Genomic DNA, 21,824 nt, shown 5'->3' with positions numbered 1-21,824 from the left:
CATAGTAGTTGTCAGCCAAACTAGTGCAGACATTTTTGTTTGTTTATTTGTATGCAGAAATTCTGGAAAGCCACACCCACCAAAGATGACACACCCTAAGTGTCCCTGGGGAAAAAAAATCAAATGTTGGCAACTATGTAACAGTGCAGACAGAATTTTACCCAGAGAACACATAATAATAATAATAATAATAATAATAATAATGAGACGTCATCTCAGTGTATAGAGCAGCATCAGATATACAGTAAATACACTGCAGTCACATGACACAGAGCTCAGTCACATGACTGCACAAGAATGGCCTTCTCCTCATCTACCAAACACCGGCTCCAGAGCTCCACCCGCAGCTGTTGCTTAGTAACCAAGAAGTTGTACACTCCAGAGCAATGTGCGGCTGCTGGAGTGTTATTTCAGTATAAGAGCAGAGGTGGAGTCAGATTTCTTAGAAGGATATTTCTAAAAACCTGAGGTACGTAAAGTAAATTCGATTTTCATTACGTGTTGGGCTTTATTTGTAAGTTAAAGGTGTTTTCTGGGGGCATACAGCCGATGTTCAATGCATATGTTAGTAGGAAAAGCATTATTCATAGCGGATGTATATTCACTGGTTTATTTTTTAAATATACAACAAATTTTTAAAAAAAAATCTGCAATGTCCTAGACTTTACTAGGTCCATAATGCCAAATTTACTCGCTCAGGTATTGATGCATCAGAGAAAAGCCTTAGGGTATGTGTTCACACGATGTGTTTTTAGGCGTATTTCGGGATGGAAACGCATTGAAATACACCTGAAAAAACAGTAGCTGAACGCCTACAAACATCTTTCCATTGAATTCAATGGGAAAACGGCGTAACGTTCAGACGGGGCGTTTTTTTATGCCACCGTTTTAAAAAAAGGGCGCATAAAAAAAAAACGCCCCATAAAAAGAAGGTGCATGTCACTTCATGAGCCGGTTTTGAAGCTGTTGTTCATTGTGTCAATAGAAAAACAGCTACAAAAACGTGTAAAAAAAAACTCAAAAAACTTTTTCAGCTTCAAAAACGGCTGAAAATCAGAGGCTGTTTTCTCTGAAAACCGCTCCGTAATTTTCAGCCGATTTTGATCTTGCATGTGAACATAGCCGTAGACTGATGGAAGGAAAGGATTGGTCCCTGTTCACAACAAGTTTGAGCTTTCCGTTGGAGGTATACATCCGTAGGTTTTCCTGACACATACCTAGGACGGTGGGCTTTGATGTATGCCACTGTATAGGCATATAATGGCATAGGTCGTCAAAAGGCTACCATTGTAAGGCTGGGTTCACACTACCTATTTTCAGACGTAAACGAGGCGTATTATGCCTCGTTTTACGTCTGAAAATAGGGCTACAATACGTTGGCAAACATCTGCCCATTCATTTGAATGAGTTTGCCGACGTACTGTGCAGACGACCTGTCATTTACGCGTCGTCGTTTGACAGCTGTCAAACGACGACGCGTAAAAATACAGCCTCGTCAAAAGAAGTGCAGGACACTTCTTTGGACGTTTTTGGAGCCGTTTTCTCATAGACTCCAATGAAAACAGCTGCTCAAAAAACATCTGAAAATCAGGGGCTGTTTTCCCTTGAAAACAGCTCCGTATTTTCAGACGTTTTTGGTCACTACGTGTGCACATACCCTGAGGGTATGTTCACACGCTGAGAGGCAGTTACGTGTGAAAAGACAGACTGTTAACAGCTGCCTCGTTTCACACGTAAAAGCTCCTCCTCGTATTTTCCGAGGCGTCTGAGACGCTCGTAAACCTTGAGCCGTGCTTCATTGATTTCCCTGCACTTCTTTGCCGAGGCAGTACATTTACGCGTCGTCGTTTGACAGCTGTCAAACGACGACGCGTAAATGACAGGTCGTCTGCACAGTACGTCGGCAAACCCATTCAAATGAATGGGCAGATGTTTGCCGACGTATTGCAGCCCTATTTTCAGACGTAAAACGAGGCATAATACGCCTCGTATACGTCTGAAATTTGGCCGTGTGAACATACCCTGACTCTGTGTAGAATAGCATAGCCTACTCTATACAGCGAAAAAAATATAAAGTATACAGATGCATACTGGCCCGGCGTACAGCAAAAGAACACAAAGTAGGGAATTTATCAACCTTTCTACAAGTTTTCTGGCTTAGAAAAGTAGGAAAATGGCCCAATAGTCGCAGTTGATTGACCTTTTTCAGGTTTTGAGGGTCGCTTTAAAAAGTTGACTTTTTACATGTTCGCTAAAAACAAACAATATATTTCTCATTTCTTTTCTTAGGTTCTGTATGGAGGAGATAATGTCAGAAATGAATACTCCAGTACTGGAAGAGGTAAAGTTGGAGAACACTATCATTGTGTCTTCCTGATCATTTTGCTCACGTAATTAAATTTGCAATATTTTCCAGAGTCTGTTCCCCACAGCAGTGAGTGAAGAGCAGCTCCAGGAAGCTCGGATTAAATCCCAAAGAAAACTTTTTGGCTCCAGTCGAGTGTTTTTAGATGTCCACAGCAAAACCAATCAATACACCAAGTTCACATACGAAAATATTGTGCAAGAAAAGATGACCGAGCAGTAAGTTTTCTTGAAGGTGTGATCCAGATACTAGTCTCCTGTGATTATACTTCTTTCTTAAAAATCTAAAATAAAACAATGAGGCAACCTTGAATCTCATCATTCACTTATAGCAAGCAGAGATATTGAAAATGGTGACAAATCGATACACATGTTGCATATCTGTGTAACTTTTTTTATTATACAATAAATAAGCTTTATTTACGTAAAACCAAAAAACCCTATCAGGTACCATTAAGACAAAATTAAGCTGGAGTTGCGCACACAAGGCACAAATGGTCCGTCCAGAGCTTGATATACCTATAGGCACAGTAGACCTGTGTCTATAGGCAGCCCTGGTGGGAGGGCACCTGCTGTAGGGAAGATTTATATAAATACTCTGACGGTCTGTATTAATAGGTAAATTAGATGTATGTATATATTAATTAGGTGATCACAGTCCTGTGGGAATGAGAAGGGGAAACCCAGGGAGGGACAAATGGCGCTAGATGTTGTGAGAATCGCACCGCAATGTTCTGCTTCACTTTGTAAGAGCAGACAAATAATTTAAAGCCGGAATCAAATTCCTCCATTCAGCATTTCTCATTGATGTTAGTGGGAACGCAGGGGCGCCGGTCCACCGTTCTACGCATTTATCACTTTGTTCTTGCAGCTATGAGCGTGGTCTGCAGTTCTGGTCACAGAAGGAATGGGGAAAGGCTGTTACTGCATTTTCAAAAGCAATTAACCTGTGTCCAGAGAAGGTATGACGTCAATAATGATACAGAATTACATAATTGTCCGAAATACAAAACCCTTCTTATATTAGCAGCAATGCCTTAGGCCTCATTCACACAAGTGTTTCTCACATCCGTGTCCTGTCCCTTTTAATAACTGACAGCACACTGACCAATGCAATTCAACGGGGCTATTTCCACGTCCGTGTTGTTTCACGGAGCGTGTGTCCATTGCGTAAAACTCACCGCATGTCCTATACTGGTCCGTTTATGATGATCTCGTCACCCAGTCAATGAGTCCGTGAAAACAACATCCGCGTGCTGTCCGTGTTTCACGCATCAGTTGCTAAAGAAATGCAGAGCTAAAAAAAAAAGTAAAAACGACAAAGTGAGGAATATGGACGAGAAAAACAGGGAAACTGCACGGACGTGGAGTCGTAAATATGCGTGAAAGACAGCCCATTTTTTGCCCGTGCAAATCGGACACACTCGTGTGAATGAGGCCTTAGCAAGAGAAATCTGCTCATCAAACCAAGAAGACAACGTCCAGACTAACATTGTTTCTTCATGACGGTCTTGTACTATTGCATGGTACTATAGGTAGAGCTGTACGTCAAGAGAGCGGAAGCATTCCTCCAGCTCTGTGAGTTCAAGTCTGCGGCACTGAACCTGAAGAAGGCTTGTTCCATTGCTCATCCCCTCAAAGAACATATAGAACTACTGGCTCTTACATATTACCTACAGGTAACTCGGGGATCCCGCTGACCTGTCACCCAAAGTTTGTGATCCCCATAAATCTGAATATAAATTGTATAGTAGTATTATTTAGAGATTGTATAGCACTATTATCAGATCCCTATTTGGAGCGGTATTTGGTCACTGTATGCTAGTGTTAGGTCACAGAACGATCGTTCCCGATCATTGCCTTGTGTAAACAGGGCATCGATCATCCGATGAACGAGCAAACGCTTGTTCCTCGGCTGATTGTATCGTTTTAAATGCTGAAACTATTATCGTTGTCGGCAGAGCGTCTCCCTGTGTAAACAGGGAGACGCGCTGCCGACATAGAAATGTATGGGGACGAGTGAACGGATCAAGTGAAGTTGTCTCATTGATCGGTGCTCGTTTACACGGCCCACGTCGTGCCATGTAAAAGTACTCTTACTTGAGCACTGTATGGTGATATTTACTTAGGCAATGCATGGCACAGCTACTTAGGCACTGTATGGTATATTATTTTTGCAGTGTATGGTGGTAGTGACACCGTATAATACTGTTTTTTTTATGCAACTCTATGGAAGTGTTATTTAGGCACCATACTGTATGGTATGGTTAGTTGTACACTATATGACAGTCAACCATAGTGAAAGGGTGTAAACAGAAGGTACCGCACAAGGCATGATCTGGAGGTTCTCAGAATTGGAGATTGGTGAGATAAAGTAAGGCTGGGTTCACACGACCTATTTTCAGACGTATTGGAGGAGTTTTACGCCTCGAATTACGTCTGAAAAAACGTCTCCAATACGTCGGCAAACATCTGCCCATTACTTTTAATGGGCTTTATGATGTACTGTGCCGACGACCTGTCATTTTACGCGTCGCTGTCAAAAGACGGCTCGTAAAAAAATACAGCCTCGTCAAAAGAAGTGCAGGACACTTCTTGGGACGTAATTGGAGCCGTTTTTCATTGACTAGAAGGGTATGTGCACACGATGAGAGGCTTTTACGTCTGAAAAGACATACTGTTTTCAGGAGAAAACAGCTGCCTTGTTTCAGACGTAAAAGCTCCTCCTCGCATTTTGCGAGGCTTCTCTGACAGCCGTAAATTTTGAGCTGTGCTTCATTGAGTTCAATGAAGAACGGCTCAAATTACGTCTGAAAGAAGTGTCCTGCACTTCTTTTGACGAGGCTGTATTTTTACGCGTCGTCGTTTGACAGGTTGTCTGCACAGTACGTTGGCAAACCCATTCAGATGAATGGGCAGATGTTTGCCGACGTATTGTAGCCCTAGTTTCAGACTTAAAACGAGGCCTCGTTTACGTCTGAAAATAGGTCGTGTGAACCCAGCCTTAAAAACAGCTCCAAAAACGCCTCAAAAAACGCCTGAAAAGAAGCCTCAAAAGAAGCTCCAAATTTCATTTTCAGCTTCAAAAACGCCTGAAAATCAGAGGCTATTTTCTCTGAAATCAGCTCCGTATATTCAGACGTTTTTTGTAAAGCGTGTGCACATACCCTAACGATCATAAGGACCGATATTCGTCTGGACTTGTCAGTCATCCCATTGTAGGACGCTACAGTCTGTCCCTACATGGCCTGAAATGACTGATTTCAAGGAAAAATGAAATGTAGCTATGATATATTTAGGTCTGGTTTGGGATGTGTCACCTCTTCTGACGTATTTGTTTTACTAAATAGTTGGATTCCACAGGAAATAATTCTGGAACATCGGTTATTACTGCTAGAAATTGATGAATAAATTGACAACTTGGTGTTGCCAATTGGGGGTGTGTCCTTACACAGACTGACAATGTCCAATCAGTGCTGACAGGGTGAGACTGTGTAGGGACACGCCCCTTTGACAATTGGAATGGTAACAGCCAGTTCTCAATTTATTCATACATTTCTAGGAGGAATAACAGAGTAATGTCACAATGCAGAGTTCTACGAAAAGATGCTCCAGAATTGTTTTTTATGGAGAATACGAGTATTTACTAAAATAGACATGTCAGGAGAGGTGACAAGTCCGCTATAAGGACTATAGATTGTCCTACAAGGCTCTATATATGTTATTTAATTTTAATAACAGATCTCAAAGGCATGTTCCACTTTCTAGTAAAGAAATGTCCTAATTAGATCCAATCAGGATTTGGCGCTTGGGGAGGACTTTTATGACAACTATAGCAATGACATGTGGAAACTTGAATTTTATAAAATTATTCTTGCTGATTAAAGTAAGGACTCAATTTTATAGATAGTATTCGATTAGAAAAAAAAACCATAAACAGCGCCACTCTTGCCCATGGGCTGTGTCTGGTATTGCAGTTCAGCCTCATTCGATTGAACCCATGAACAAGAGTGGCACGGTTTCAGAAAGAAGGCAGCCATATTTTTTTTAATCTCATAAATTAAATTTCTATGGTCGGCATCATCCCAAATAACACCTGAGCGTTATATAATTTTAAAAAAGTACTGTTAATAATGGTTTCGTTTTAACTGAATGTGGTTACTGTTCGCATTGCTGTGCAGGGACAGAGCTTGTTTGAGCAGGACTGTCCCCTAGACGCCCTGGAATATTTGACCCGTGCTGTAGAGCTCCAGCCTGAGAACGGACATTATCACATGCGCAGGTGAGAGGATCGACACATTCACCAATAAATCTATCTGATTGATCTTCCAGACAGCGTTACCTGTTTGAGTCCTGGCTGCTTTGCAGGATACTTTTAGGCCATGTTCACACATTCAGGATTTGATGAGGATTTAGGAATGGATTTTGCGCCCAAATCCTCATCAAATCCAGACTTTCCGCGTGCAATGCAAGTGAATTGGGTATTTTATATGCCATTCATATGCATGGAAAAAGAATCTGTGCAGAATAATTACAGCGCTGTGGAAATCTGCAGCATGCTCATTATTTGCACGTATGCCGAATGGAATTCAATGGGTCTTATCTGCGTACAGATCTGCTGGCACATCCGCGGCAGAAATCCAAGTGTCAGTCTCAGATTGCTGCTTATTTTTAAAAATCCATTGGAGATTGGACTATGAGAAATCCTGACCGTGTGAACATAGCCTTAATGCAAGGACCCACTGAGTGGCATTGACACGTTTTTGCGAGTAAAACTGCTGTTTACATGCAAAAAGGTGCGGCTATTAATGAATACACCCATTATGGCTGCACGATTTTGCCGGTAAGCCGCCGTTCTACCTACAACAAAGAGGCCGCGTTAATGCAGCTCCGTTACCCTCATACCAGTTTTAGAAATAACTTTCCAGGATGTTACTCACTGTCGCTCTGTCTGTTTTCGGACAGTATTTGTTGTCTCGCTGCATTGGGAAGATATGGAGAATGTATCCGTCTACTAAACAAAAAGTTGGAAGAGGAACAAGGGAATCCTGACCTATATGTAGTACGTGCCAGGCTGTATGATCAACTCAATAAGGTAACTGCACCTATATATACAATATTTTAAATTTAGAAGAAATAGATGTATTCTCTGGCCTAGTACTTTTTATTCTTATGTCATATTTAATAATTAAGTCATTTAGTTTAGGCAGCAGTGGAAAACGGGAAAGAAAAAAAGGTAATATTCAGAATGTGGGACTAAATAGGCTTATTGCTCACAAGAACATCAGAATCATTCCCACCCTTCGCTCGGTGTAAGGTCTTATGCACACCTATTACTGATCCATAGGCACTCCTTATGCCACCGTATGGTGCCTCTGTATGCTCCTGTAGAAGCAATGCTTTATAACGCGGCTTGTGTTGTATCCAGGGCCGGCGTCAGCACGCAGCGAACCCGGGCAAGTGCCGGGGCCCACTACCCTTGGGGGGGGGCCCACTCGGCCGCCAGATGCTGTCGCTGCACGGCATCCATATATGGACAGTGATGTCAGGAGGAGAGGAGTCCCAGGCAGAGTGTTAGCGGCTCTGCTCTGGGATTTAGTCTCTGCGGATGCCCCTGACATCACTGTCCATATAAGGACAGTGTTGTCAGGAGCAGAGCAGTGTCCCAGGCAGAGTGCTAGTAGCGCTCTGCCTGGGACTTTGGCTCAGGGGTTACCCGTGACATCACTAGCCGTATATGGACAGTGATGTCAGGGCTTAACCAGAGCTGGAGTACCGGAGCAGAGCCTTTACTAGCGCTCTGCCCGGGAATTCAGCTCTGCTCCGGGCATCACTATCCATATATGGACAGTGATGTCAGGAGCATAGCAGGAGTCCCAGGCAGAGTGCTAGTCGTCCTCTGTCCCTGACTGTGGCTCTATATGGACAGTGGTGTCAGGGGTTTCTCCTGAAGCGGAATCCCAGATTAAGTTCCTATCATTAATATCATTTGTCTTTGACCTCTAGGCCACACAGTGCTATCGGGACGTGCACACAGCTTTATCATTGGATCCTCAGAACCATGAAGCTATCGGCTTACGAAATAAAATGAAGGCAAAAGCAGAAGAATCAAAAGATAAAGCCGTAAACTTGGCTGTCCAGGGGCAGCTACAGGATGCCTTAAAGAAAATCGGTTTTGCCATAGAGAACAACCCACTATCCGCTAAATATCACATATTCAGGTATAACCATTAAACCTCTACTGCTGACCCTTCTCTTTGAAAGACGTGTTTGGATTACTTGGGGGCATTTTCACCGACAACAATCTTTATCTCGACATCTTAAAGGGGTTATTATGAGATTTTAATAGATTTTTACAGCGCTGGTGGGGGACCGGAAGCCTAGTGGCACAGGGTCGGGGATTCTGCTTCAGAAGTGAGTGACGTCGCTGTGTCCATATATGGACAGTGTAGTCACTCACTTCTCCTGTAGCGGAATCCCCAATCCCCGGCCAGGAATTGGGGATTCTGACTCCTACAGGGAGCAAAAAAAGACCCTCCTCCTCCTCCTCACATGCACTCTGAGGAGGAGGAGAGAGAGCGCGAGCGACGGAATACATGGCCATCACTCGGGACACATTCCGGTGATGGCCGTATATTACCCGGCCCCATAGACTTCTATAGGAGCCGGGTAAACGGCCGAAAATAGGGCATGTCCCATTTTTTGACGGCCAGGTTTCCCGGGCCTTCAAAAAATCGGTCGTGTGAATAGCCCCATTAGGGTTCTATTGTTCCTACTGCAGCCGGGTGACGGCCGATTTATGAACGACCGTCACCCGTCCGGGAAACGCTGTCGTGTGAATAAGGGCTTAGTCTGTAAAAATGAAAATAGACTTTTTTTCTGAAAAAATTACATTTTTAATTTTTACAAGGAGTAAAGGAGAAAAAAAATCACCCCAACATTTGTAGCGCAATCTCTCCCAATTATGGAAATACCCCATATGTGGTAATAAACTGCTGTTTGGACCCACGGCAGGGCTCACAAGGGAAGTAGCGCCATTTGGATTTTGGAGCGCAGATTTTGCTGGAATGATTTTCAGTGCGATGTTGTGTTTGCAATGCCCTGGAGGGACCAAAACAGTGGAAACCCCCCCAAAGTGACCTATTTTGGAAACTTCACCCCTCAAGGAATATTTCTAGGGGTATAGTTAGCATTTTGACCCAACAGGTTTTTTGCAGAATTTATTGGAATTATGCAGTGAAATTAAAAATCTAAACTTTTCATAATAAAATGTTGTTTTAGCTCAGATTTTTTCATTTTCACAATAGATAAAGGAGAAAAAGCACCCCAACATTTGTAAAGCAAACTCTTCTGAGTACAGTAATAACTCATATTTGGTAATAAACTGCTGTTTGGACACATCACAGGGCTTTGAAAGGAAGGAGCACCATTTGACTTTTGGTGCTCAAGTTTTGTGGCACCATGCCACCATGTTTTGCAAAGCCCCTGAGGGGCCAAAACAGTGCAAACCCTGCAAAAGTGACCCCATTCGGTAAAGCGCACCCCTCAAGGAATTTATCTAGTGGTATAGTGAGCATTTTAACCCACTGTTTTTTTGCTGAATTGTTTGGAATTAGGCAGTGAAAATGAAAATCCAATTTTTTTCCATTAAAATGTTGCATTTTTTTCATTTTTACAAGGAATAAAGAGGAAAAAGCGCCCCAACAATAGTAAAGCAATTTCTCCCAAGTACGGCAATACCCCATATATTGTAACAAACTGCTGTTTGGACACACCGCAGGGATCAGAATGACAGCAGTGCTACTTGGCATGCAGATTTTGCTTGATTGTTTTTTGGGCGCCATGTCGCATTTGCAGAGCCCCTGAGGTACCTGTACAGTAGAAACCCATGAGAAGTGACTCCATTTTGCAAACTATACCCCTCAGCGCATTCATCTAGGGGTGTAATGAGCATTTAGAACCCACAGGCGTTTCATAAATTTTATTAGAATTCGGTAGTGAAAATTAAAAATTAAATTTATTTCAACAAATATGTAGATTTTGCTCCAAATTTTTATTTTCAGAAGGGGTAATAGGAGAAAAAACACCACACAATTTGTTACCCAATTTCTCCCGAGTACAGCAATATCCCACGTGTGGCCCTAAACTGCTGTTTGGCAGAGCTCAAAATGGAAGGAGCGCCATCTGGCTTTTAGAGCGTATTGTGCCATTTTAGTGCACAATATGTTGTGCCCAGTTCATGCCACAGAAGACAAAGACCTCAAACTGTTAAGCGGGTCCTCCCGGGTATGGTGATGCCATATCTGTGGACGTAAACTGCTGTTTGGGCACACTGTGGGGTTCAGAAGGGCACCATTTGGCTTTTGGAGCACAGATTTTGCTTGGTAGTAGTTCTGTTTGGGGTTTTACTGATATTTCAGTTTATAATGTGGGGGTTTATGTAATCTGTGCTGAGTACATGAGGGTATAATAATGCAATAATATAATAAAATAATAATGCAGTAAATAAATAATCCGCAGATATATGGCCGGTGTCGCACTGATAAACGTTGCCCGATCTTATCCTCTTTTGGAACACTGCACATTTTGCATCGCTATATTATGAAAGGCAGAACGCTTTAATTTTTTCTCCACCGGAGCAGTGTGAGGGCTTATTTGTTGCGGGACAATCTGTAGTTTTCATTGGTACCATTTTTGGGGCACCTGCGATTTTAATTTTTTTTTATCACTTTTTATTTAATTTTTGGGCAAGCAAGGTGACCAAAAACCAGCAATTCTGATAATGTATTTTCATTCTTTTTTTTTTTTTTATGGCGTTCACCATGCGCTATAAATAAAAGAATATTTACTTTATTCTGCGAGTCGGTACGATTACGGTGATACCATATGTATATAGCTTTTTTTTTTATGTTTTGCAGCGTCTGCACAATAAAATCACTTTTGTTTCAAATACTTTATTTTTTGCAGGACGGGCTGTAGTTTTTAGGGGCATAATTTTGGGGTACTTAGATCACTTTTTTCGTATTGGGAGTGGTAGTGACCAAAAAACAGCAATTCTGGAATTGTTTTTTTATTTTATGTGTTCACCGTGCGGGTAAAATAGTGTTATATTTTTATAGTTCGGGTCGTTACGGACGCGGTGATACAAAATGTGTACTTTTTTTTTTTTTAAATGCTGTTTTTTCCTATAATAAAAGACTTATTATGGGAAAAAAGGCATTTATGTTTTTTTTTTAACTTGAAACTTTTATTTTTTTCCTTTTTTTACAACATTTCTATTAACTTTTTTAAAACTTTTTTTTTTTTTGTCCCACTATGGGACTTGAAGGCATTAAGCCCGGATTGCTATTCTAATACACTGCACTACCTACATAGTGCAGTGTGTTAGAGTTGTAAGCTATTCACTGACAGCAAGCCTATTAGGCTTAGTTTCCCAATGGGTTCTAATAGACTTTCGTACTAGGAGGCACCGCAGGTGCCGATCGTTGCCTTTAGCAACCATCAGGTGTTATCTAACCACCTAGATGCAGCGATCGCTTTTGATCTAAGGGGTTAATCGGCCAGATCAGAGCCTAGCTTTGGTCCTGGCCTTTACAGCAGGATGTCCGCTATGACAAACAGCTGACACCCACGGCTAATGGCTTAGGCTCAGCTTCTGAGACATTTTCTTGGCCCCGATAGCATGCCTTTTAGGCCCTGCCTCCAGATGGGGCCTGAAAGGCTTTCGTACGTGGCAGACCGGAGGGCAATGTTAGGGGTACTGACAGGATAGACACCACCTAGATGCAGCGATTGCTTTTGATTGCTGCATCTAGGGGTTAATCGGCCAGCTCGGAGGCTAGCTCCGGTCCTGGCCATTACAGCTTCTGAGCCAGCTCCATCACGTACAGTTACGTGGGGCTGCGCTAGCACACTAGTGCACATCACATAACTGTACGTGATTTTACGGGAAGAAACACATAATGAAAGGCCTTAAAGTGTCTCCTCTCCTGGATCTAAGTCTGGTTTTGGCATTTAAAAAAAATGCATGCAAAATCTGCACAGTATGAACAAGGCCTAAGACTATACACTAATTGATATAAGATTATTGTGTGACTGGGACAACATGCTGGGATTTATCCACATATTATACAAATATTAAAGCTTTGTTCACAGCTGCTATAACATGTCATCCTAAGGGTATGTGCACACACACTAATTACGTCCGTAATTGACGAACGTAATTCGGCCGTAAGTACCGGACCGAACACAGTGCAGGTAGCCGGGCTCCTAGCATCATACTTATGTACGACGCTAGGAGTCCCTGCCTCGCTGCAGGACAACTGTCCTGTACTGTAATCATGTTTTCAGTACGAGACAGTTGTCCTGCAGCGAGGCAGGGACTCCTAGCATCGTACATAAGTACGACCGAAATACGTCCGTCAATTACGGACGTAATTAGTGTGTGTGCACATACCCTAAAAGTGATCACGTAAAAATATATGTCAAAACTTGACTTTCAGGGGTACTGTGTACAAGAAGCTGAATGATTTCAGTCCTGCAGTGGATGACTTTGTACGTGCCATGCAGCTTTGTAATGCAGAGGACAGATATGGCAGTGAAGGCACGCAGCTACATGCGGAGGCTGAACACCAGCTACTTCTCACCTACAATGACTTTTCTGTGCATTGCTACATGAAGGGTTTCTACCAGGAGGGGGTGCTGTTACTGAACAAAGCGCTGAAGGGCGACAGAAATAAAAAGGAGCTTTATATGAACAGGGGAGGTGAGTGATTCATTCAGGAAAGGATGATAAAGGATTCATTATATGGCTAGGTTCACACTGGGTGTGTTTGCTGCATTTTTAAAATGTACTTTTTGTTTTGGTTGATAAACTACCATGTCTCTCAATAGGAGTTCATCAACAAAAAATAAAAACGCATGCAAAAATCGCAATAAAAACGCACAGTGTGAATCCAGCAAAAATGTATCTGATACAGGCTTTTAGGTTAGAGTCCCATGGTGCTAAGGGTTTGCACACACACACACACACAGGATATGCTGCAGAATTTCTGCAACAGAAAATCTGCAGCGGAATCTAGAAAAAAACAAAAACGTAGGTAATTCAGTCACAGAAATCCGCAGCAAATAGTGCGTTTTTATTGTGCATATTGTTGCAGGAACGCAGCGGTTTTACCTGCGGATTTAGTGTCTAGATATCGATTATAGCAAACTTTATATGACACTGTGGATTTCCAGAGGTATGTACTGCGTTTATGCTGCGTAAACAATGTATAAACCGCGACACAACTCCTCTGTTGTGGAATTTCTGCTCCCCATTGAAGTCTATGGGCCAAACCCGCAGCATCTCCGCACAGAATCTGCAGCATAAATGAACACGCTGCAGAATTGAAAGCCGCACCGCAGAACACTTTCCACACGACTTTTCTGGTTTTTTTGCAGCGTGTGGCTGAGATTCGCTAAATCTTATTCACTTTGCTGCTACTGTAAATGCAGCGGAAATTTTCGGACACAATATTTCTGTTGCAGAAATTCTGCAGCGTTTATTTTAAGTGGGAACCCAGTCTAAATCCGCAGGTAAAACCACTGAAGAAAACCTGCAGCGTTTCCGCAGCAATATGCTTCGCAAAAATGCACTATGTGGTGCGGATGTCTGGGATAGATTTACCAGTGTTTGGTTTTTTTTGAGATTCCGCTGCAGATTTTCTGTTGCAGAAAATGCGCAGCATAACCGGTATGTGGAAACATACCCTAAGGGCAAGTACACATGTAGCGCAAATACTGCGGATTTTCCACAACGGATTTAGTTGCGGGAAATCCGCAGTATTATACAGTAGCAGCAAAGTTGATAAGATTCTAACAAATCTCATCCATGGGCTGCGCAAATCACAAGAAGAAAAAACGACTTGCGGTGTGTTGTTGTTTTTTTTTTTTTTTTAAATCCGCAGCCTGTCAATTGCGTTAGCGTAATCGCTGCTACAACGAATAACAGATGTACTTTCTCTCCCTTTATGACCACACCTGGTTTTGGTTTAAAAAAACTGCATAACAAACTTGATCAAAACCTGCGCGAACACCCTAGGGTATATATGATGCTGTTGTGTAGATAGTAGATGTCTGGTTTTCAAGTTCTATATTCCCACTTTTTCTTTTTTGTTTTTGTTTACCCAAATAGATTGTTTCTTCCAGCTGGGGGAGCTAGTCTTTGCCCTGGCAGATTACCAGCAGGCATTTGACCTAGACGAGGAAGATTGGGGTATCAGGACTCGAGTTGCTAAGCTCCTGGATGAGATAGGACGTCAGGCTCAGCATCAGAGGTGGGTGGGTGGGGGGGATCTACAGGACACATTTACCTTGGACGTTTTAATGTACAATTTCTAAGCATTCTGATAACCCCTCACAGACAATACCAGCAAGCTGAGCGCCACTTCTCAGAAGCCATCACAAAACATCCCCTGCTCCCCCAACTATATCTCCACCGAGCCAGGCTCAGGCGCTCCGCACAGAACATCATGGATGCACAAGAAGATGCCGTCATCTCTATTCTGCTCAACCCAAAAAGTGATGAGGTAGGACACCATAGATGTAAACATAGTCCACTCTTTGGAAAAGGGGCAGACACTCGGCCACTAATAAAGTAAATCCTGTTATTGTAGCTTCTGTAAGGCCTTATGCACACCACCGTAGTTTTTCGTCCGCATACTATCGTTTCTGTTCGGCTTTTTTCGGAAATCGATGTAGCGGAGTACGGGCTCAATAGAAAGTCTATGAGCCCGAACACCGCAACATCGGCTTTCCGAAAAAAGCCGAACAGAAACAAAGTGGCTCAGTGCTCACACGAGCGCTTCTGCCGCTTCGTTTTAGCGATTGGTGGGGGGTCTCCGTGCTCGGACTCCAACCAATCGAAACTTCTGACATGTCAGAAGTTTGTTGAACGTCTAGTTACACTTTAAAGTCAATGCACATCTTGTGTGTGCACGGTCCGTGATTGCGGACGGCCGGCGTATGACACTCCACGGGCCTTCCGTACCGTAGTCACAGACGACTCACGGCTACGGTCGTGTTCATGAGGCCTAAGAGTTGGTCCATCAGCGCAGATTTCCATTAGTCAGAACTAATATGGCCGGCTCTTGTTGAACATATTGAAGGCAACTGCACATTCTAAAAAAGAAACATGCGAAACCATAATCGTGTGATAGCGTTAACATCTATGACATACAGCACTATATGGAAGAGATAATAATATAATAAAAAAGAGAAAATGGGTAGTGCCCGGCTGGCCATACAATTTCCATTCTATGATGTTAACTAACAACAGTGATTATTCCCACAGCACCAGCTCTGCTTACCTAAAGTGGTCCGTGAAAAAGAAGTGCATGTCACTTCTTGAGCCGTTTTTCATAGACTCTAGAAAAACAGCTCCAAAAACGTTCGTGAAAAATGCAACTTTGAATAAAAAAACGTCTGAAAATCAGGAATTCCTTTAGGAATTTTGAGGCAGATTTTGAATTGACAGCGTTGTTTGACGCTTTTTTTTTCGCTGTGTTTTTTGCCCACATTTTTTTAAGCCTTTGAAGCCAATGCAAAAACCACCAAACAAGCGCAGCAGGTATTTTCTGCCACCTATTAATTTCAATGGGAGGTCAGAGGCAGAAACCACTGAAAGACAATCAATCAATCAGCCCCCCACTCACAGTAATGACCATCAGCCAGCCCCCCACTCACAGTAATGACCATCAGCCAGCCCCCCACTCACAGTAATGACCATCAGCCAGCCCCCCACTCACAGTAATGACCATCAGCCTCCCACCCACAGTAAAATAACCATCAGCCTCCCACTCACAGTAAAATGACCATCAGCCTCCCACTCACAGTAAAATGACCATCGGCCCCCCCACTCACAGTAATGACCATCAGCCTCCCACCCACAGTAAAATAACCATCGGCCCCCCACTCACTGTAAAATAACCATCAGCCCCCCCAGTAAAGAGACAATAAGACCCCCAGTAAAGCGACCATAAGACCCCCACTCACAGTAAAATTACCTTTAGCCCCCCCAGTAAAGTGACCATCAGCCTCAGTCCCCCCCCCAATAAAATGACCATCAGTCCCCCCCCAGTAAAATGACAATCCGCTCCCCCCCTGTAAAATGACCATCAGCCCCTCTAGTAAAGTGACCATCACAGACAGAAAATGTGCAATAAATAAGGAGGTATAAGAGAGAACTACAACTCCCAGCATGTCCAGGCTATTAAGGTATGAGGAGCGAACTACAACTCCCAGCATGCCCAGACTTATGTGACATCAGTCCTCTCCTCTTATACATCCCTGAAGAGGTATAGGAGGAGGGGACTATAACTTCCATCATTCCCCTGGCTCCAGTTCACACAATTTCTAACAAACTATATAAGAAATACTTACCCTGCCCAGCGTTAATGGCTCCTCTCCCTCTGTCAGGCTCTTCTAGTGGTGGGCGGTACTTGTAGCAGATGTGCGTGCGTCCTGTCTGCTACAAAGTTGGAGTAAACGTCAGGGGCGGAGCTTGTAGCAGTGGATGAGCGGAGTGTCGCTGCACCCGATTGTGGACCATCCACTGCCCTAGGCCTTTTAAGTGGAGATGAAGCATAGATCTCTGTAGTGATCTAGGATAGATTCCTAACTGCAGGGGGTTCGTGAGTTGTGGCCGTATTACATCCGTGTCCGTGTGATATTACAGGAACCGGCCTAAAAATCCGTACCATAGTCGGCATGCTGTGGAATTGACAATCTGCCACATGCCTAGAACCCACTCCGGATTGTTTACGCTGAGAGTAAATTGGGTTTGTGAATTCCGCAACAAACACACGATGTGTGAACATTGCCTAAGGCTCGACAGTAAATTAAATGGTCTTTGTACATGTGTGGAAAGCCTAGAAGCTGGAGCCCTGGACTCACTTTCACCATTGCTAACACAGTAACTACTTACTCTCAGGCATCAGCCACAATGATGAATTTTTTCTCTGGAAAAACCTTGGAGGAAATTATTACCAGCAAACTCGCCAGCAGAGCTCGATGCGTCCTGGGCAGATGTCTGGAGAAGCTCCCAGTAAAATGTAGAGACGGCATGTGAGTTCTCCTTTATCCTTCCGTATATAACACGGACATGGCTTGGAACGGGCTAAACTCTTCGGTACCACAAATTATTTTCTTGCTTTGCAGTCCGCGCACAGGTGGACAGGTGAGCGGTGCCCGTCCTGAAACAAGAAGAGATCTCGTGGTTTGTATGACCGATCAGCAATTGTCAGACATGGTTGGCAGGCGCAGGAGGGTGAGTTGCACGAATAGGTTACATTCACATGTAGTGGGGCAGCAGGATGCGGATCCTCGACACCTTTCTTTCTCCCCCCCCCCCCCCAAGTACTTTTACGGCATCTTTTTTTTTTTTTCTTCGGGTTCTTCCACACACCGCTTTAACACATTTCAGTCTGTATTTTCCATGTGGAAATTCCGCAACTTATTACAGTAGCATCAAAGTGACTGAGATTTGAACTTGAAGTCTCATCCACACATGGAAACTAAAAAAAAAAAAAAACGCAGAAAACACGTGCGGAAATTAACCTGCAGCGAGCGGTTTTGTTTTTTTTAAAATCTACAGCATGCCAATTTCTCTTGCGAAAAACACTTGTGGAGAAATAACACTCTTCTTGGGGTACGTCCACACACAGCGTAAACCCATGCCCGTCTGTATTTTATATGTGGAAATTCTGCAGCGTATTACAGAAGCAGCAAAGTGGATAAGATTTGACCAAATCTCATCCGCACTCTGCGGGGAAAACAAAATGCAAAAACGACGTCGGGAAAATGACCTGCAGTGTAAAGGCTCTGTTCACATCTGCGTTGGGGTCCCGTTCTGACGTTCCGTCGAAGGTTTACATCAGAACGGGACCCTGAACAGACACGAACTGACACCGACGGAAACCAGAGATTTCCGTTTCCATCACCATTGGTTTCCATTTGTCTCTTTTGTGCACCGGACCCGTTGTTTTGCTGGAAGCAATAGCATAGTCGACTACACTATTGCTTCCGGGAAAACGACGGGTCCGGTGCACAGCAGACACAAAACGGCAACCATGGGCAACGGCTCCGTCACCATTGAAATCAATGGTGATGGAAACCTCTGGTTTCCGTAGGTGTCAGTATCTGCTCAGGGTACCGTTCTGACGGAAACCTCCGACGGAACGGGACCCCAACGCAGATGTGAACAGAGCCTTGTTTTTTTGTTTAATCGGCAGAATGTTAATTTCTCTACGAAAAACACTCTGCAGTGTGTGGACCCTTAAATAATCAGTTCGAAGAAATACTGTATTTAAAAGGAGCTAGTTGGATAATAAAATTAGAGAAATTATATTTATGCAATTTCCCAAGATAGTCATTAAAGTGGCTCCAGAGGTTAAGATCCAACACGCGCTATGAAGCCAAAAGGTATTCGATGTGGCACAGTACGGCGCTTCTTCGCCCCTGTATAAGGGCGGATTTACACGAACGTGTAATACGTCCGTGCAACGCGCGTGCTTTTCACACGCGTCGCACGGACCTATATTAGTCTATGGGGCCGTGCAGACTGTCAGTGATTTTTGCACAGAGTGAGTCCGCTGCGGAAAACTCACGACATGTCCTATATTTGTGCGTTTTTCGCGCATCACGCACCTGTTGAAGTCAATGGCAGCGTGAAAATCACGCATGCCACCTCCGTGGGATGCACGTTTTTCACGCAACAGCAGTCAACTGATTGAAAACAGAAAAGCACCACGTGCTTTTGTTTGCAAACATACAGTGTCATAATGATGGCGGCTGCGCGAAAATCACACAGCCGCGCATCACATATGCTGATGACAGACGGAGCTAAGTGCCTTTTGCGCGCGCAAAACGCACACGCTCGTGTAAATCCGCCCAAACAGAGATGAACCCCCAACAGTAATGAATTTTAGGGGAAATTATCCGCACACGCACATGCCACAATATTTTTTCCATCCGATTCATATGTATAAAATCCAGGGATGTATGGATTCGTCATATGGCCGTGTGCTTATACAAAACATGGATCACAACTCTGTAAATAATTAGGCGTTTCAAATAAAATGCACTTGTGTGGCAAGTCTTTATAAAATACAACGCACTCCCAAAAAAAAAACAAAAAAAAAAACAACCTTGTTTTTTTTGTACATACAGCTTAAAACCGATATCCAAGCAGCTCTTGACAGACCAGGATACTTGACGTCAACAGCTCCACGTGTCACTACCCCACCGCTACCCCAGGAGGAAACACCTGCCGCAAACGCTCCTTATCATTGGAAGACTTTTGGACTCGGACTGACAAGCATTCGATAGGTAGGCATGCTGCAATCTGTGGCTCTCCTGCCGTTGTGATACTACACGACCCAACATACTGACCATTTTCACAGCATGCTGGGACTTGTAGTTTTACAGCAGCTGGAGGGCCTCAGGTTGCAGATCATGGCCTCACATGAGGTAACAGCAATGAACTGGAGGAAAAGGAGCCGCTCTCTTTAAAATGTTTATTTGATAAGTTGAACAATATTTAAACCATTTGATCAAGACCATAAATTAGTTTTTAAAAACCTAAAGGCTCAGCCTTGGTTTGTGTCACGGCCATGGACTAACTGGCTGTTGAGGAAACGTAGACTAAAAACCGGTCATCTCCTTATTCCCCTTCACACAGTGGATTATATTTATGTCAACTACAATCTCCAGCCCGTAACTTTGAACCGTATTTGCGGATTGAAGCCCAGATCCATTCATTTCTATCGCACACGGCCGTGCCCGTAATCACGGGTGTCCGGGCCATAGAAATGACCCGCACAAAATAGGACACGTACTATTTTTTTTATTATAACGGGAGCACGGCCCCCAAATGGGGGTGACGGTCTGCGACCCCCCCGTGCCCATAATTACCTGCCGTGTCAGCAAGCCTTACATATGTCTGTCTTTCTTAAAGCATTTCTACAGTCATCTCCAACCTGTGTGTCTCTTTAGCTGTTGCAAAATTACAGCTGCAGGCTGTTAGGGCATGCTGGGAGTTGTAGTATTGCAGCAGCCGGAGAAGCCACAGGTTGGTGACCACTGATCTATACCATGGTACAAGCTTGTGACTCAGAAGTTCCTGTCTCTAGGTGAATATCAGGTTCGTTTGTATGAGGAGCAGTTTTAATGGAATTATAAGAGAATTGCTCACAGTGCAATTCCTTAAGATTTACAATGGCTCCAAACCAGAGCGCCACAACGTTTCATTTTCCTTTCACAGAAAGTGGCAATATAAAAATGTATAAGATGTTTTTTTCCCTGACTAACAGAGATACCAAAGTCAAGTAGAAGACAGGCCGGTGATACAAGTTCACCACAATGTTAAATAAATTAGGTTTTACACTAAATAAGATTAAACTTGCCAGTAAATCCCCAATTACAACACCGTCTTCTACCCATAGACGACAATGGAGGGTAAAACAACATCTGTAATACACAACCCCATTATGTGTGAAATAGGCTTCCAGAATGAGAGATTTTGCAATTGTGGTGAGAGCAAACACCTCGTGGAGTTGAGATCAGCTGACCAGATACATATGACAGGCCGTACCCTGCAATGAATCTTCACCGGTAAACATCACTATATTCTACATGTGTAAGAGCTCTTGTAAACATTAAAATACCCAAAGACTTAAAATTACCTTTGCGTAGTCCAGCCTTTCTAATGATGGGGTAATGCAACCGTTATGGATGAAGATTAGAATATACAGAAATTTTTAAAATCAGATGCAAATGATTCATTTATAGCATCGATCACATAACTCTGGCAGGCCAGTCATGGAGACCACCACATTGGGTCCAGTCTGACACTTTTTTTTTCTCCATTTTCTGTAAATAAAGCTTATACATTGTAGAATGAAAAGTTATGCAGTGAATATTGTGTTTCAACTCATTTTCAAGACTTCTGCTAGCGGTCAATGAATGGAAACGCTAAGTTGCACAACCGGTCATTATAAAAATGAATTAACGTTATTTACCCAATACCGAAATGTATCCTCTTCAGATCATTTTCAGAACGATTGTTTGCGGTGCATGGAATTAGGCCTCCAAGAATAGAGCCATAATACTGTGCCCATAGAAGTGTATGGGGCCCTATTGTATACCCATATGCCTCAGACATCATACAGAAAAAGCCAAGTGTTAGTGGATGCCATATAACCGAGGTTTACACCGGTGCAATGTATGAAGCGCCATACAGAATACACATGGCTCCCTAGTACAGAACCGCAGGGACTCTGCACGCCGCTGTGCACACAGCGCTAAAGAATTGCAGATCCCAAACAAAATTGGGCAGTTTGGTACGTTGTTTTTACAAATGTTTTTTCTTCAGCCAAAGCCAGGAGTGGATACTAAACAAAGAATAATGGAAAGACTAACTA

General features: G+C 43.3%; 1 protein-coding gene across 1 annotated transcript; it reads left to right on the top strand.

Moving 5' to 3' along the window:
* The first annotated feature begins 321 nt into the window (after window positions 1-321).
* TTC16 (tetratricopeptide repeat domain 16) lies at window positions 322-19,988 on the top strand. Its single transcript, XM_075835392.1, has 14 exons — window positions 322-469; window positions 2,290-2,341; window positions 2,417-2,583; window positions 3,236-3,326; window positions 3,900-4,043; window positions 6,546-6,646; window positions 7,330-7,459; window positions 8,371-8,585; window positions 12,867-13,129; window positions 14,540-14,681; window positions 14,768-14,933; window positions 17,336-17,469; window positions 17,563-17,671; window positions 19,573-19,988. The coding sequence occupies exons 2-14, from the start codon at window positions 2,297-2,299 to the stop codon at window positions 19,729-19,731; spliced, it is 1,866 nt and encodes a 621-aa protein (XP_075691507.1). The 5' UTR covers window positions 322-469; window positions 2,290-2,296; the 3' UTR covers window positions 19,732-19,988.
* Window positions 19,989-21,824: the final 1,836 nt, after the last annotated feature.

The sequence above is a fragment of the Rhinoderma darwinii genome, chromosome 8 (assembly GCF_050947455.1).
Source record: "Rhinoderma darwinii isolate aRhiDar2 chromosome 8, aRhiDar2.hap1, whole genome shotgun sequence".
NCBI lineage: Eukaryota > Metazoa > Chordata > Amphibia > Anura > Rhinodermatidae > Rhinoderma > Rhinoderma darwinii.
The sequence above is the reverse complement of the archived record's forward strand: the minus strand, read 5'-3'. Positions and strand labels throughout refer to the sequence as shown.